Source organism: Monodon monoceros, unplaced genomic scaffold, assembly GCF_005190385.1.
Source record: "Monodon monoceros isolate NGI ecotype Baffin Bay Population unplaced genomic scaffold, NGI_Narwhal_1 Super_Scaffold_2, whole genome shotgun sequence".
In the NCBI taxonomy this organism is placed as follows: Eukaryota; Metazoa; Chordata; class Mammalia; order Artiodactyla; family Monodontidae; genus Monodon; species Monodon monoceros.
In genome coordinates this window covers 30,301,639-30,316,882 of record NW_021703776.1, presented here as the reverse complement: position 1 = coordinate 30,316,882, position 15,244 = coordinate 30,301,639, and the positions used below count along the sequence as shown (strand labels likewise).

General features: G+C 37.4%; 1 protein-coding gene across 2 annotated transcripts; it reads left to right on the top strand.

The window, feature by feature from the left end:
• The first annotated feature begins 228 nt into the window (after positions 1-228).
• NUP42 (nucleoporin 42) lies at positions 229-14,926 on the top strand. Of its 2 annotated transcripts, none has more exons than XM_029233883.1 (7): positions 229-776; positions 3,180-3,408; positions 4,785-4,879; positions 9,658-9,734; positions 10,486-10,572; positions 13,556-13,640; positions 14,286-14,902. In XM_029233883.1, the coding sequence occupies exons 1-7, from the start codon at positions 665-667 to the stop codon at positions 14,861-14,863; spliced, it is 1,263 nt and encodes a 420-aa protein (XP_029089716.1). In that variant the 5' UTR covers positions 229-664; the 3' UTR covers positions 14,864-14,902. The 2 variants fall into 2 exon arrangements, with proteins under 2 accessions (XP_029089716.1, XP_029089717.1); XM_029233884.1 differs by having other exon boundaries at positions 677-776; positions 3,184-3,408; positions 14,286-14,926.
• Positions 14,927-15,244: the final 318 nt, after the last annotated feature.

The window sequence follows — 15,244 nt, the reverse complement described above, 5'->3', positions numbered from 1 at the left end:
TTAGATCCTCCAGGCAAAAGTGGAATGTTTCATTCTTACTGATAAAATTTCAAATAGCAACGTTTACATGGACTTTAAAGAACAAGGTTTCTCCGTGTAAGAATGTATCCAAAGACGCGGGTTGTTATGATACTTTTTAGTTGCAGTTTGTCCTTAAAAGAAACTTTCCTGTAAACGTTACAACTGGCTTTATCTTATACTGTTACCCATCCTGATGAACGGCTGGGCAGATTTTTACTTTCTCAGCAGTTACAAATGAAAAATACGACTCGGCCTCTCAAACCACAGCTGATCCTCCTCTCAGGGCCTTGCTGAAGTTATGGGTTTGTCCGACCAACTTTCCTTCCTCTCATTTTGTACCTCAAGCCTCCCCTGATGAACGAGACGCTGCACCGCGGTCTTCGACGCCTTTCTCCACGTAACCTTTCAATCATCCTGCCTTCCCAGGCCACGCTCAGTGCGTGGGGGGCGGTCCCACTCTTCTCAAATCCTATTGGGTAAAATCCACGCCTCTCTTCGCAGTGGGGAGGGGACAAGAGATAAAGGGCCTTTCCCAGGCGCGAGAAGATGACGTCACAGTAGCGGAGCCGCGACCTCCGGCTGTTTTGGGCTCTGCTAGCTGAGGGTGTCGACTGAAAACAGTTCCGTCCGCGATGCAGTCGCCATGACCATTTGTCAGTTCTTCCTTCAAGGCCGGTGTCGCTTCGGAGATCGGTGCTGGAACGAACATCCCGGCGCCGGGGGTGCGGGCGAAGGACGGCAGCAGCAGCTCTCAGGTGACGTTCTCCTCCGTCCTTCGCCCCTAGCCGAGCTGGGGAAGGCCTGGCGTGGGGCCGAGCCGGCGACGAACGGCCGTCCCTCGTGGGCCCAGCCGTTGTGCACAGCGCCGTGGCGCACCAGTCAGGTGACGCGGACGTGCCCGCGTCGTCCCCTCGCCCGCCCCGCCCACCGGCTTTTTTATTCATTTATTAGGAGCTCGGTTGGCTTTTGTTGAGCGGTTGGAGGCATGGGCTTGGTCCTGTTTACTAATGAAAAACAGGAATACGTGTCAGAACTTAACCTTGTCTTTGGGCGGCAGTGCTTCGCAGAATTGGCATAGGTCGACCCAGACGCCTCCTTTCTTTACTACTTTACTACCTTTCTGCGTACTTGCTTTTTCCCCTTGATGCCTTGAATATAATTTTTTCTAAACTTTTTTTCTAGGGAGAGGCTAGCAACTGGGGTCAAAGTCAGGATTCTTAACTTTGGGAAACTCCTTTCAAGATCTAATAAAAGCTACAGAGCCATTAACCTCAGATAAATGCACATGCTCATAAAATTTGGGGTAAAATCGAGAGTGGGACGCTCAGTTAAGAACTCTGGGCTATGAGGGAAGGGGGTGCAGGACTACGTTGACCTGCTTCCTGGCCTAAGTCATTGTCGAAGCTTTTGGAATATTTCACTAAACCAATTGTGGATGATGCAAAAGGATTGACTGTCTTCGAGGAGAGGAGGGGTCCGAAATGAAATCATAGTACAATGCAAGGTTTTAGAGGTCAGATGAATCGTTAGGTTTCCTTAGGACTGAAACTTAGTCCTTAAAGTTACCACAAGATGCTGACCACCTCTCCCTTCTCTTTCCTCCTTTAGGGCTATTCATCTGACCCTTAAACCTTGTGTTACATTGTGGTTTCACGTCTGATTCCTCTTCTTGGGGGCCATCTTTTTGCATCACCCACAATTGGTCTAGTGAAATATTCCAAACCAAAAATTAAGACTCAGGATCTGATAAATGTGCGAGTATTTCCAGGAACAACAAAACGTAATATGACATTCTGTTGAGACTCACTCTAAATGCAGTAATTAGAGAATAAATGTTGAATGGATAAATGTTAATGGATTTTAAAAGTGGAGATAAAACTAGTCAAGTAAACAGTGTATTTAATGCCCAGAAACAAATAAATGCTTATGGAATTAGTAAGTATGAAGACCAAAAGCTGTATACAAAAGATGGAATGAATTTCTTCAGTTGTGTCATCCCCGCAAAGGATTTGAAACTCTAGGAAAATAAAATATCATTAACCCATACTTGAGGGATCTGGTCTAGCAATCTGTCCCCTTTCCTCTTAGGTTTCGTTAAGCAGTTTTAGAATTGGGAGGTGAATTTTTATAAAGGAGTGTATCTCCCATCACTCGAGTTTTTAATATACATATTTAATGGCATATCTCCTAATTCAGTCAGAAACAAGGTGAATTATCTTGACCCCAACTAAGAAGTGATGAATAGTTGAGACAGTAGAAGTGAAAAAATTTTGTAAAATATAGAGACAGAGAGGATAAAAATGTTGGCTCATTTTGATAATTATAGAATACTAGAAATCTGCTTATAATAGAGGAACTCAGTACACTTTATTCATATGTAAATTACCTCTATAATCTCCCTATGGAAGGTAGGTGGGTTGGTGTTGTTTTCTCAGAGAGAATACTGAGTCAAATAGATTAACCCATCTATTCAAGGACAGAAGGTAGACTCTAATCTTTTATATTCAATACACTTCTCAATACATTGTCTGTTTTTCAGATTTTACTAATATATAGGGCCCAGTTGGGGAGCAAAGAATGATACAGACACATCTTTTTATCATGAAGGAGCTTATGATTTCGGTACATGCCTTCTATCCACTCCATTATCGAACAGTTGTTTACCTAATAAACTTAGGTCAGCTGAATTTAGTAATATATCATTATTTTTCTGTGGATTTACAGTCTTCTCAATCTTGTTAACTTAGACCATTATGTGATTTGTTGATACTATACTTACCTATATAAATTGAAAGTGAAGAGTTTTGTAATTTAAAATGAGTGGAGGGCTTCCCTGGTGGCGCAGTGGTTGAGAATCCGCCTGCCGATGCAGGGGACACGGGTTCGTGCCCCGGTCCGGGAAGATCCCACATGCCGCGGAGCGGCTAGGCCCGTGAGCCATGGCCGCTGAGCCTGCACGTCCAGAGCCTGTGCTCCACAACGGGAGAGGCCGCAGCAGTGACAGGCCCGCGTAGCGCAAAAAAAAATGAGTGGAAATGTAGTGCTTGTTGAATCTTTACATAAGGTCTGCACATATAATAAAACAAACTACAATGAAATTTTAAGAGATTCTAAAAATGAGTTGCTAGTAAAATTGTTTATTTTGTTGTTTATTTCAGGTAGTAACAGACGAGGATGGAATACCACCAGCCAGAGATATTCTAGTGTTATCCAGCCATCCAGTTTCTCCAAATCCACACCATGGGGGGGCAGCAAAGATCAAGAAAAGCCATCTTTTGCTTCTTTTGATTCTGGAGCGTCAGCTAGCAGGAACAGGGGGTTTGGATTGTCTCAGAACCCATTTGCTTCACCTAGCTCTGATGGGCAGAAAGATGAAAAGAAACTTCTGTAAGTGAAAGCCTTCAGAAAAATTCCTTCCCATTTGCTTATTTTTTTCAAAAGTACCTACAGTACTTTCCTTAAAAAAGAGGTAATGTTATTATTACTTTATTAAGTTATTAAAAAATCAGAATAAGCAAAAAGCAGAAAAAACATCCATGATCAGAGATAACTACTATTTTGCAGGTATCATACTAGACCTTATTTCACTTAAAAATGTCATTCTTCTTTATCGATACCTGAGTATCGATGAGTTCTTGGGGATAATTATGCTTTTTCCACTTTTCTATTGATAACACCGTACTGTGAATATCTTTCTAATGTAGTCCTGCTTATATTAAATTATGAGTTCTTTACAAAGTATGAGGTGATTTAAAGCAACTTGTGATCTTGGAGGTCACTTATAGCATCTCGTATTCTTCTTTCTAAAACTTTTACTTCAGTAAGCCCATGTAAACATTTCATTTGATTTCCTTCATTATTGTGGAGTAGATTTCTTACCATTTATTGAGAATATGCATAGTAGAATTTATGATTGGTGCCGAAACAGTGCCTGGCTGTGTATAACTGTTCCGTCAGCCCCCAGCAATTAGGACAGAACTTAAATATACTCATTAGTCTTTTACATCCCGTAACTAAATTAGACTAGTTGTAAACATTTTGAACCATGTACCATATATAATAAATTAAAATAAATAAATAAAGTAAAAAACCAAATTAAAAAAATTAAAAAAGGAAAAAGAAACCCTCCTTCCTATATTTGATGTTGTCATCATAAAAATCCTAAATTTTATTATTATTTTATTATCAGTTATTCTTATTTGATTAATTCTGCTATTCTGGATAAGGGGAAAATATTTAATTTAGACCCAGATATATCCATGACTTTGCCAACAAGTTAACCATGGACATGGGTCTGTTCCCTTTTTGCAAAATGTGAGAATTAGACAAAATGATCTCTGAAGTCCTAACCACTTAAATATTTTATGGTTCTTTATTACTTACTGGTTCTTTCTTTCCCAGTTAAATGATCATTGATGTTAATAATGAACAAAGAAAGATTAAACTTAGTATTGTGTATTTTATTATATTTCAGTTCTTTAAGGTATGTATGGTATGATAGTTGAGTTCTCAGTAAATGTATCAGTTAATGGTTCAGTGTATTGGAAAACCAAAATTATGAACTTCTTTGATATTATTTATAATCATGAAAGGTAGCTCATATTTCTATAAGCTTCTGCTTTAAAGAACACTCCTCAGAAAATAAAACGGAAAAACCTAAAATTATATATTTACTACAATTTAAAATTTCAATCATTGAAAATTATAAATGGTAAATTTTATCAATCAGTAGAAAAAGATCTTTTGCCCTTTCTTTTTTTCAGGGAAGGAATTGTAAAAGATATGGAGGTTTGGGAATCATCAGGGCAGTGGATGTTTTCTGTTTATTCACCAGTGAAAAAGAAACCTAATATTTCAGGTAACTAGAGATTATGTGTTTTTAAAATGTGTTTTACAACTATTATTTTCTAAAACCAAGACTATGTCAAATAAAGAAATCTCCTACAGTTAGGAGAGTTTGGACATTGTTTAAAGTATCCAAGTATTCTAGCAGAACTTCATAATTCAGAGATTGAGGTTGGAAGATATAGTTCAAGATATATAGATCCCTTGGGAAAAATAGTAGAATCAGGAACCACCACCTTTCCAATTCTGTAAGCCCAAGAAGAGGCTCTGCTTCCTTGGTTTCCTGTAGATACAACTTCAGAACCCTTTAGCTGCCTGCAGTGAATAGAAGAGTCCCGTTATGCCAAGGCTTTGGCTGCCTGATTCTGTTCTCTTTCTCCCCTATCTTTTTTTCTAAGGATAGTTACTTTTCATAAAGCATGTTGAGATCTATCCTGGGGGTAATATTTGAAGGTAAGGAGCCTTAGCTGGGCTACAGAGATAGCATTTCTTTAGAATACTCCTTTCCTTCCCATTTTCTTTTGTCCATAGCCCTTTTTGGGCTGAAAGCTAGACCACCACAGTTGTTTTTGTTTTGTTTTTTTGACATCTTTATTGGAGTATAATTGCTTTACAATGGTGTGTTAGTTTCTGCTGTATAACAAAGTGAATCAGCTGTATGCATACATATATCCCCATATCCCCTCCCTCTTGCGTTAGACCACCACAGTTTTATAAGCCTACTCTGGGTGGTCCTGGGCCCTATTAAGTTGAACAGCAAGTGCCTAGAAGATGAGAGCCCTTTCAGTCTCTCAGAACTCTGGGATTTCTGTCTGTCTCTGCTCTACCTGCTCATTCTCTGTGAGCATTTGTGTCACACCACTCCTTAGTTGTTTATTTACTTAATCATTCAACAAATACTTATTGAATTTCTTTTGTGCCAGGCCTCATTCTAGGTGCTAGAGATATAGCAATGAGTAAGATAGATAGGATCCATCCCTTATGAAGTTTATGTTCTTGAGGGATGGAGGCAATAAGTAATACAAATAAATAAGATAATTTTAGATAGTGATTTTTCTGTAAAGAAAATAAGTGTTAAGCCTTTTTTTAAAAGTTCAGAATTGAACATAATGCCTAATGCCCTAGAGCAGTGGTTCTCAGTGTGAAATGTAGATCCATAAGCAGGGTTGTAAGATAAAATATGGGACATCCAGTTAAATTTAAATTTCAGATAAACGGTATTTTTAGTATATGAATATCCCATATAGTATTTAGAACATACTTACACTTTTTTTTTGGCTGCGCCGTGCAGTTTGTGGGATCTTAGCTCCCAGACCAGGGATTGAACCCGGGCCCACGGCAGTGAAAGCGCCAAGTCCTAACCACTGGATCACCAGGGAATTCCCGGGACATACTTGTACTTTTATCAAAGTATTTGTTGTTTGTCAAATATTCAAATTTAACTGGGCATCCTCTTTTTTTTGCTTAAATCTGGCAACCCTATTGCTAAAATCCTTTTAGGGGCTGTACAAGTTTAGAAATATTTTCATAATAATACTAAGACATTAATTGCCATTTTCACTGTGTTGACATTTGCACTGTTCTTACAAAAGCTTTGATGAGGCACAGGCAACAAACTGTACTAGCAGATTATAATAGTCAATAAAAAAAATTTTAACGCCATTTTCACTTAAGAATGTCCTTGATGAAGAGGTAAAAATTATTAAGTTTATTAAATACTGACCCTTAAGTGTACACCTTTTAAATATTCTGTGTGACAAAATGGGAAGCACACACAAAGTAACATTAACAAATTTTTTGATATTGTAAGATGACATGTGCCAACATTTGGAGGTTCTGGATAACTCAGTGAACCAATATTTTCCAGATGACCAATGTGTGACGTTACAAAATTATGCATGTTTGAAAAATCCTTTCTAAGTGCAAGATAAAACAATTAATAGTTTTGGTTTATTAATATGATTTCATTAATATGATTTGAGTCCACATTATAGCTAACCTTTAAGAAACTACTGTCTGTCAAGTTTTGGTATAGTATCAAGAAGGATATCCACAATTATCTGAAAAGGCCATTAAAGTCATCCTTTTCCAGCTACACATCTGTGTGAGAACAGTTTTTCTTCATATACTTGAACCAGGCAATATACTGAAACAGGTTGAAGCAGATTGAACAGCAGAAGCAGATGTAATAATCCAACAGTCTTCTATGAAGCCATACATTAAAGAGATTTACAAACATAAGACAATGCCACTTATATCACTAAATTTTTATTTTTTGTTTTGGAAAATAGTTTTTTCATTTATGTTGATATATTTCTTATTTTTAAGTGAATTAATATTTTCTACAATTTTTCAGTTTTCATTTCAGATATGGTAAATATTGATTTATGTAACCCATGCGAGCAAAAGGTCTGCCATCCTTATTTATTTATTTATTTTTCTTATTTATTTTTAAGAATGTAGATGGGTCCTGAAACCAGAAAGTTGGAGAATCACTGTCTGTAGGCATCCATTATAATGAATTAATTTTTCCTGTGCAGCTAGAATGATACTACATTTGTACCACCCTTGAAAGAATTGAGGAAATAGTCACTCAAATCATTTTCTGTCTTCATGGTTCAGATGAGTAACAGATGGAAGGAGGAGAAAGTAGCCAGAGGGATAGTGTTTCTTCACAGAGAGTGGTTATCTATTCTTAGGAAGCAGTATTGGAGCTGAGTCCTGAATGAGAAGATGTCACTTATGGGAAGATTTGGGGGAAAATGTTCCTTACAGTACAATAGCTAGTGCAGAGGCCCTTGTGGAAACAAGGTTGCCCTGTATTTCGTCTAGCAAGGCCTGAATTTGCCAGAGGAGAGTAAATAAGAGAAAGAGTAATATGACATAAGGCCAGAGAGAGACAGCCAGGGGCCAGATTATGTTGGGCCTAATTGCACTAGGAAGCCAGAAAGAGCTTTGAGCAGGAGGAGGGATATGATCTGATTAGAAAAAGCTCACTTAGGGACTTCCCTGGTGGCACAGTGGTTAAGACTCCACCTGCCAACACAGGGGACATGGGTTTGAGCCCTGGTCCGGGAAGATCCCACATGCCGCGGAGCAACTAAGCCCATGTGCCACAACTACTGAGCCAGCGGTCTAGAGCCCGCGAGCCACAACTGCTGAGCCCACGTGCCACAGCTAATGAAGCCCGTGTGCCTAGAGCCCGTGCTCCGCAACAAGAGAAGCCACCGCACTGAGAAGCCTGCGCACAGCAGCAAAGAGTAACCCCTACTCACTGCAACTTGAGAAAGCCCGCGCACAAGCAGCAAAGACTCAATGCAGCAAAAAATAATTAAAATTAATTAATTAATTAATTTTTAAAAAGCTCACTTAGACTGTTGTATGAAAAGAAATGGTCTGTTGGGGGGCAAAATAGCGGCAGGGCAATGAGTTAGGAGACAACTGCTGATGACCGAAAGTTACTAGCAGTGGAGACAGAATAGGTCAAAATTCGTGTTCTGTTTTGGAGCTAGTACTGGCAAGAGGCTTATTAATTAGATATGGGGAAAGAGAGAAATGCAAAGTGATTCTAGGTTTTGTGGCCTGAGCAGTTAATAAAGGTGGTAAAGACAAGTTGTTAGAGAGCTCCAGGATTCTGATTTGAATGTTTAGTCTTTTCTTTATTCTGAGGTAAGGGTCTTTGGAGTTAATGGTGTCTGGTTATAAATAATTCTCTGTAGAAAAATATCCTGAACTTTTTTTCCCTTTCTTAAAAAGTTTTCCTAATTATGAAAGTTACAGCTGTTGCCATAGAAAACTTGGAAAATACAGAAATATGTGAATAAAGATCAACTAATCTCAGAAATAACAACTGTAACATTTTAGTGTATTTCTTTCAAAACATGCGCACACATATTTCTTATTTATATATATAATTAGGAATCATAACCTAGTGTTGTATTCTGCTTTGTTTTCAGTGTCTCCATTACTAAAAATACTAGAATGAACATATTTTTATGTAACACCCTTTGTTTATACATTTAATTATTTCCTGAGGTTAAATCCTAGAAATTCTAAGATCAAAAGGTATGAGCATTTTTAAGGCATTTGACATTTATTGACAATTTTCCTCCCAGAAAAGTTTACCTTTTTGATTTCCATAATGGCAACTTAGGAGAATGTCCATTTCACCACATCCTTAATAACAATTATTCATTATTAATTTTTGTCAGTCTGGTAAATAAAGCATTGTATCTCTATTTAAGTTGTATTTTTAAATTGAACTTTTTTTTTTTTGCGTGAACTTTTTAATTTCATTTATTTACTGGCTATTTGAATTGTTTTGTGAATTGCCCGTTCATTATCTTTGCCCATACTAACTTATTTTTCTTACTGATTTGTAATAGCTATTTATACATTGATGTTAGCTCTTCTCCTGTCATATATGTTGCAATTATGGTTTTCCCAGTTTACTGTTTGCCTTTCAGTTTTGCTATTGTAGTTTCTGACTTACAGAATATTTTTTTTTAGAAGTATGAATGTATATGTAGTCAACTCTTTCTTGTTTCTTTTGTTTATTATTCCTTCCACTCCATTTATCTTTAGAAAATTTTTCCCCTTCAAAGATCAGATAACAACTATATTCTAATTTTATACTTTATTAAATAGAGTATAGGCTTTGTATTTTTTCCTTATGATTATGAAATTTTTCTAATGATCAAGATTAGCATATTTTCCTGTCTAGTACCTCTTATTTTACTCTACTATCAAAAGTATTGGTATTTAAAGGTTCCAATTGATTCCTCACTTCAGGTTTTACAGATATTTCACCAGAGGAGTTGAGACTTGAATACCATAACTTCTTAACCAGCAATAACTTACAGAGTTATGTAAGTTTGTTTCCTATTCATCTACCTAACCGATTAGCTGTTAATTATTGTCTTCTCTAGTGGCTTGCTTGTGTGTTGGCAAAGTGGATGAGGTCTATAATTTTTTTTCAGAACAAGGCTATTTTTATATTCTAAATTAAAATTTAGAATTTCTTTGAAATTGGTTGGTTATCTAAAATGGTGATAATATACTTTGACTGTAGTAACTAGGAATGTCATTATTTTTATTACGGGTTATCCAGCAATCAGTCCCAGAAATCATACCTTTCATTATTTGGCAAACATCTATGGAGTATGTCTTAGGTGCAGACACCACAATGAATGCTAGAAAAACAAACTTAAATAAAATGCAGTGTTGTATATAGATTAACATTCTCATATATCAAATATCAAAAAATTGAAAAGCTGGGCTTGAATAAGTTCAGTGCCTAAAGGAAATGACATAAATCATGTATTTTTCTATTGTCTAGAGTCAATATCATGTGTTTCAACTAGTGCACATGTTTGTCTCTGTACTGCCAGGTACTTGTGATTTTAACTAGGTGATACAAGGAGTTGGAGAACAGGGAAGGGGGTCTACAGCTGGAGTATCTTTAGCAAGTAGGGGTAGGTCAATGCAAATTTTACAAGTTATGGGTTGTAAAAATGTTTTATAAATTTATTGTGACTTTGGAAATACAAACATGAAGTTATTGGAGAGATTATCTTAAACACTCAATATTGACTCATCATTTTTCTGTCTTCTCTCCAGCTACATTCCATCCAACAGTTAATAAATCAGTGGAGGAACAGGGTAAATGAACTGAAAAGTCTAAATACATCAACTACAATAGCTTTGGTGAGTATTGGAGAATTTTCTACAGGGAAACGTCTTATCTATTGCTTTTTTGCAGAATTTCACTTTGGATTTGGAAAGCAAAGCTAAAATTCTCTGTCAAGAATTGTGATACACACATTCTCAAGAACTGTATTATCATTTAGAGTCACGGTCCTGGAATTGTTTTCTCTCTGTTCCTTAGTCAGAAAAGCACAGATAATTATGCTTTTCTAAAACTATTTTTAGGATAAGATGTTTAACTTTGGTGGTACTAGTTTTTAAAATTGGAAAATATTACATAAATTCAAGTATGCCAGGTTATCAGCGTTTAAAAAGAAATTGCTTTGAAAAATATGAATGCATATTTAGACTAATGTATACTTTTGTGACTGAAGGACCATATGTTCCTTGTCTTATACAGAAATGCCTCTAGGAGTTACATGCCCACTTGTCCCCAAAGATACATGATCCTACTGCAGCATATTCATTATCTCTGTCAATAGTTTATTTTGCGACCCCCATAAGAAGTTCTTAAGAATATTATTTTTAAATAAGATATTTACATTTAGAATTTGATATTTCCAGTCTACGAGGTGGTTTTTCTTTGTACTTTCTGAAAAAGGCTATGAGAGTAGTAGCTGTCTAAAGTTAGTGAATGACTGTTTGAAAGTCCCGACACCCTACTCCTTTCTTTTTTTTTAATTAATTAATTTATTTATTTATTTATTTATTTATGGTTGTGTTGGGTCTTTGTTGCTGCGCGTGGGCTTTCTCTAGTTGTGGCGAGAGGGGGTACTCTTCGTTGCAGCGCGCGGACGTCTCATTGCGGTGGCTTCTCTTGTTGTGGAGCACGGGCTCTAGGCACGTGGGCTTTAGTAGTTGTGGCGCGCGGGCTCAGTAGTTGTGGCTCACGGGCTCTAGAGCGCAGGCTTAGTAGTTGTGGCACACAGGCTTAGTTGCTCTGCGGCATGTGGGATCTTCCCGGACCAGCGGTCGAACCCATGTCCCCTGCATTGGCAGGCGGATTCTCAGCCACTGCACCACCAGAGAAGTCCCCCTACTCTTTTCTTAAATATATGCTTCTAAATGACTAGAGTCTTTTTGGGGGGGGCATTGCATTTTATTTTTGTTTAATTAATTTTTATTGGAGTATAGTTGCTTTACAATGTTATATGTTAGTTTCTACTGTACAGCAAAATGAATCAGCTGTACATATACATATATCCCCTGTTTTTTGGATTTCCTTACCATTTAGGTCACCACAGTGCATTAAGTAGAGTTTTCTGTGCTATACAGTATGTTCTCATTAGTTGTCTATTTTATGCATAGTATCAATAGTGTATATGTGTCAACCCCAATGTCCCAATTCCTCACACCCCCCCAAATGACTAGACCCTTGTAGCTAATTTCTTCTACCTTTCAGTTGTTGTAATGCCATTTGAATTCAGTAGGACTCCTCGGAAGTATTTTTTCTCTAGATGAGAGATGGCCCGCCATCACCATTGCTGATGTAGAAGGGATAACTGAGTCCAGAGAACTACAGAGCTTCCTTCAAGGTTGGAAGTTCCATGTTCTTTGCCACCTTCCTAGGGGCCCTTCTGTAGGTGAGAATCTTGGACAGCCTACCTACAACTGGCTTACCATGTGTCAATTCTTCATGCCAAGTGATTGGGGGTTTTTTATATTTATTTATTTATTTTATTTTTGGCTGTGTCAGGGCTTAGTTGCGGTTAGCGGGGTCTTCATCGCGGCATGCGGGATCCTCCACTGCGGCACCCAGGCTCATCATTGTGCAGGCTCTTCATTGCAAGGCGCGGGCTTCTCTCTAGTTGTTGCCCGCGTGCTCAGTAGTTGTGGCGTGCAGGGTTAGCTGCCTCGCGGCATGTGGGATCTTAGTTCCCCAACCAGGGATCAAACCCACGTCCCCTGCATTGGAAGGTGATTCTTAACCACTGGACCACCAGGGAAGTCCCTGCCAAGTGGTTTATTCTTTATTCCTTTAATCTATTATATGGATATAATTTGTTTATCCACATACCTGTTAATGATTGAGGGAGAGAAGCTAGACGAAAAAAAGAAGAAGTACATACTATATGATTCCATTTATATGACACTCTAGAAAAGACAAACCTCATCTCTAGTAATAGAAAGTAGGTGAATGGTTCCCTGGGGCCAGAGCTTGGGAGAGTGTTGACTGGAAAGGGACACAAGGGAACTTTTATGGGTGATGGAAATATTCTAAATCTTGATTGTAGTGGTGGTTATAAGTTTGTCAGAACTCATCAAAATATAGATAGATTGTTTTAATGGACACATTTTATTTTATGTAAACTGTACCTCAGTAAAGTTGATTTTGTTTTTAAAGAAAAAATGCCAATAGGGTTTTAAAATGAGAGAAATCTTATGTACTTAGGTTGATGAGGGAAGACTTCTTAGAGGTAAGGATTAAGTGAACAGTGCCTTGAAAAGGAGATTAAGATTTCAGTAAGCAGAGACGAAAGACATTTCTAGAGCAGAAAATAGCAAGAGCATAAAATATTTTCAGGGAAAAGGAAATGTTTAATAGATTTTAGTGGTAAGCTTTTAATAATGTAATTGCGAATTAACTTCAGTTCAAGCATTTGAGTAAGTGGACTGAGTAGCCTCTAAAGGTCCTTTACCTAATATCTAGGTTTTTTGATAAATGCAGATCAACCAGTAGAAACTAAAATCTAGAATTAAAAAGTATTTTCCTGATTTTAATATGTGTTCATTGAAGAAATTTAGAAAGTGTTTTAAAAGCATAAGTAAAATTAAAATCATTCATAATTCATCAGCCACACAATCACTTCAAACTCATTGAGGTTGGCCCATTTTTTCCTATGAACATTCACTTGTAGGCATTTTTCTATATTAAACAAAATGAAGACGTTTTTAAGTGCACATTTAAAAAATTGAATTTGGCTATAAAGTGTATAGAAAAGGTACTTGAGAATTATTCACTTGCCTACCTTTTTTTTAATAGCTCTCTGATATAAAGGGTGGAGTAAATCAAGCAGCACCTGCATTTGGATTTGGCAGTAGGCCATCAGTAACATTTGGGTCACCAGGTAAGTGACAAAGTAATGAAGGACTTCACTGATTCAAAAAAATAGGATTTTATAGGTTTCAAATATAAAGCCTGAAGTTTTGTTTAGTGCCATTTTAAGTCACTCTTGCAAATTCTACCACCTTCCATAATAGAGCTTCAAAGAATTTGGCTCATCAAGCATTTGCGAAATGGGATTCAGAATGGGCATGGTCTTTGAAAGACCCTATGGCTCAGGCTTTAGAAGTATATTTTAGGAATGGTTTTTCAAGACTTCCATAGGAATACATAGTTAGGGTAGCAGCACCTTTGAGGACTTTGTTGTCCCTGTATATAACAGCATAGTATTGTCCTCAAATGACAGTTCCGATGAGATGAGGGGACAGGTGAAGTGAAGGTTTACTCCCTAATCCCTGAGGTTTCTCAAGAGCTGCCTCCTTGAGTGTAGATTATGGTGCAAATGAGATCAATGTAGCGGAAAGACAGCACAACAGGGTTTAGTGGGTTTATCCTAGTTTCTCATTTTCACTTTTCTCTTCTTCCTTCCAATAAGTTAATTATCATCTAAATATGGCAGAAATAAGAAAAAAAAGGGCGGGTGGGGAGTAGTAATATAGCTACATTTTCTGATTAATAGCTTCTTTTTTTCTTTTTCTGGTTTTTGTAGGTTTTCCAGTGAATAACAACAGCAGCATTAATGCTCAGAATTTTAGTTTTAAACCAAGCGCTGGATTTGCTACTGCCCCTTCTGGAAGCCCTTCTGTGTTTGGGAGTACTCCAGCATTTGGAGCTGTACCCTCCGCCAATTCTGCCATCACTGCTTCTACTCCAGCTTTTGGACTTGGGAAACCCCAAATCACATCTGCTGCTTCATTTTCATTTAAAAGCCCTGCAGCTTCTGGTTTTGGATCATCCGGATTTTCAGGATTTCCAGCTTCTATGGCAGCAGGACCTGTTGGAGCTCCAGAGGCCCCAGCCTTTGGAAGCGGCAGTTCTTCAGCTGGTTTTGGTAGTCCAGGCTCACAGTCTCACACTGCTTTTTCCAAGTCATCCAGTGGCACCTTTGGAAACAGCAGCATATCCACCTCTCTCTCATTCTCAAATGGCAGCACCACAACAGATAATGTATTATTCACACCCAGGGGTCAACTAACAGCAGAAGAACAGGAACAATTTCAATCCAAGAAATTTACTCTGGGAAAAATTCCATTAAAGCCACCTCCTGTGGAACTTCTAAATATTTAAACGAGTAATTTTAAATACAGAAAAGAACAGCTTTTAAAATTGTTTTGAGTGGTTCATATAAAAGGGCAGATATATATATACACATACATATATATTATATATATACATATATATTTATAAGAAGTATAAACTTTCAATAATAGGAGTTTTTATATTTAGCATTTTCTTGAGTGTAACTATTTAAGTAAAACAACAAAAACTCAGCAACGGATTTTTTTTTTTTTTTTTTTTTGCTATAATTATGAATGGAACTGAAAAAACTGTCAGGGTGCAGTGAATAAAGTACTTTTCTTATTCTACATCACTTTACTCTCTTACCATTTAAACTTTTACATTTAAACATTTTTTTTAAAAGGAAGGAGATAATTTCTAGAACCAGCA

Coding starts and splice junctions, on each gene's coding strand:
- NUP42 (XM_029233883.1), top strand. CDS start 665: ATGACCATTTGTCAGTTCTTCCTTCAAGGCCGGTGTCGCTTCGGAGAT. Junction 10,573..13,555: donor CATCAACTACAATAGCTTTG/GTGAGTATTGGA, acceptor TTTTTTTAATAG/CTCTCTGATATAAAGGGTGG. Junction 13,641..14,285: donor AGTAACATTTGGGTCACCAG/GTAAGTGACAAA, acceptor TGGTTTTTGTAG/GTTTTCCAGTGAATAACAAC.